Here is a 2,173-nt window from a genome sequence, read left to right as displayed (position 1 = left end):
ATAAAATAATAAAATATTTGATATATATAAAATTTTTAATATTATATTTTTAAAAATATTTTATTCTAAAATTATTATAATGTTAAAATTAGTAAAAAAAAATAAAACAATTATATATTCAAAGAAAATTTATTTAAAGATATTGAATTAAGTTCAAGTTGCACAACCTGTTTATCTCGTTTTGTTAGGAACAAGATACTATTAAGCGTGACAGCTGTCATAGTAGAAATATGATTGAAATAGATATTTTTTAATGTGAACAATTCGATTTATGCTGGATTAGCTAATTAAGAAATCAGTTAGCTACATTTAATTAATTGAAAATTAATTATATTTGAACTGTATTTATAAATAAACTTTGTAAAGGATGACAATGGGTGATGAGACTCCAGTTACATCACTGGTTCTTCCTGTCATTTTAAGACCAATATTAATGAAGGTATTGGTATTTTTTTATTTATAATTTTGAGATTATTATATAAACAAAATTTTAAGTATAAAATAATTTTTTTTTACATTTTTATTTTAAAAAATATTTAAAAATAAATTATATATAATTATAAATATATATATATATATAAAAGTTTATTTTAATTATATAAAAAATATATAATTTCTAATTCATATTATTTTTTTAATCCATTATTACATAGTTAGAGAGGCAAAATGTATTGGCTGCTCAAACATTACGTACAGCTTTATTAAAAGCTGAAAATTCTCATCCAGGAATTACACATGATTTAATTCTTGGTATAATACGACGTGCAGAACTTAATCTTGATATGAATGAAAGTGTTCTTAGATTACAAGGAACAGCTTCTGATTATGATGGTATAATTATAATACATAATACAATAAAAAAACAATTAAATTTAATTAAAATTATGTTTAATATAATTAATAAATCTATTTCATGCATTATAATTATAGTTATAGAATATAAATCAACAAGATCTGAAGATGCCTTTCAAGAATTAAACCGTAAATCAACTTCTTTAAAAAGAATACTTAGCAGAATTCCTGATGAAATAACAGATCGTAAGACTTTTCTTGAAACAATCAAGTATGTTTTTGAAATTCTATATTACAATAACATTATATATATGTACATAGGATTAATATATTTTTTCTATTCTTTTTTAGAGAAATTGCAAGTGCAATAAAAAAACTGTTAGATGCAGTGAATGAAGTAACTGCATTTATTCGTGGTTCTGCTGGAAAACAAGCATTAGATCAAAGAAAAAGAGAATTTGTTAAATATAGTAAAAGATTTAGTAATACATTAAAAGAATATTTTAAAGAAGGACAGTAAGCATTATTAATTTTTCATTTTTTTCTACTTAGTTGTTCTATTTTTATAATTATCTTTTTTTACAGAGCAAATGCAGTATTTGTGAGTGCATTATATTTGATACATCAAACAAATATGATAATGCTCACAGTAAAAGACAAATGTGAGTAAATGTGCTTGTTTAAATAATATCTTTGCAATAATAAAATTAATTGGAATTATTATAAAATACCAATTCCAATTTTATCCATTTTGTTATGTATTTGATAAGATTTAATTATCATTTCATATAAAACATGTATAGTATTATTTTATATGTATTAAATTGTTATAAAATTATTACGTGTAAATGAATACATAGATATATAATATATAAGATTCCACTAAAATATATAAATATTATTTTTAAGAGAGAATTATTTTTAAGAGAAATTATTTTATATTAAAATATATGTGTAACATGCATTAGAAATTTAAAAATTCATGTTTTTAATTATATTAATGCATATATATAATAAATATATGTTATATCTTGATAAATTATTTTTGAAAAGAGAAAATTTTCATATTATGTATTTTCAAATTATATTTTTTTTAAAATTGATTTTTTAAAATTTTTTTAAAATTTTACAAAATGAAATTTTTATCCAAATTTAAAATTTTATATCAAGATATAAGACATGAAATTTTTCTTAGATTTTTAAGATATAGTAATATAATTGATTAAAATATTTTATCAAATTTTATAATTATAAAAATATAATTCTGCAAGAAATGATATATGAAATTTTTTTGGAATTCTTATTTACTTTATTATATACTTGTTTTTTATATATTTTTTAAGATATATTGATAGAAATTATTACCTATAATTTTTTTACA

The 2,173-nt window shown here is 18.5% G+C and overlaps 1 protein-coding gene across 1 annotated transcript; it reads left to right on the top strand.

Annotated features, from left to right (window-relative positions):
* The first annotated feature begins 139 nt into the window (after positions 1–139).
* LOC102677088 (programmed cell death protein 10) lies at positions 140–1,627 on the top strand. Its single transcript, XM_006608358.1, has 5 exons — positions 140–439; positions 654–831; positions 931–1,063; positions 1,144–1,308; positions 1,378–1,627. Exons 1-5 carry the CDS (start codon positions 368–370, stop codon positions 1,460–1,462), a joined length of 633 nt encoding a protein of 210 aa, XP_006608421.1. The 5' UTR covers positions 140–367; the 3' UTR covers positions 1,463–1,627.
* Positions 1,628–2,173: the final 546 nt, after the last annotated feature.

This window comes from Apis dorsata, unplaced genomic scaffold, assembly GCF_000469605.1.
Source record: "Apis dorsata unplaced genomic scaffold, Apis dorsata 1.3 scaffold_34, whole genome shotgun sequence".
Classification (NCBI taxonomy): domain Eukaryota; kingdom Metazoa; phylum Arthropoda; class Insecta; order Hymenoptera; family Apidae; genus Apis; species Apis dorsata.
This window is presented reverse-complemented; position numbering and strand designations above follow the sequence as displayed.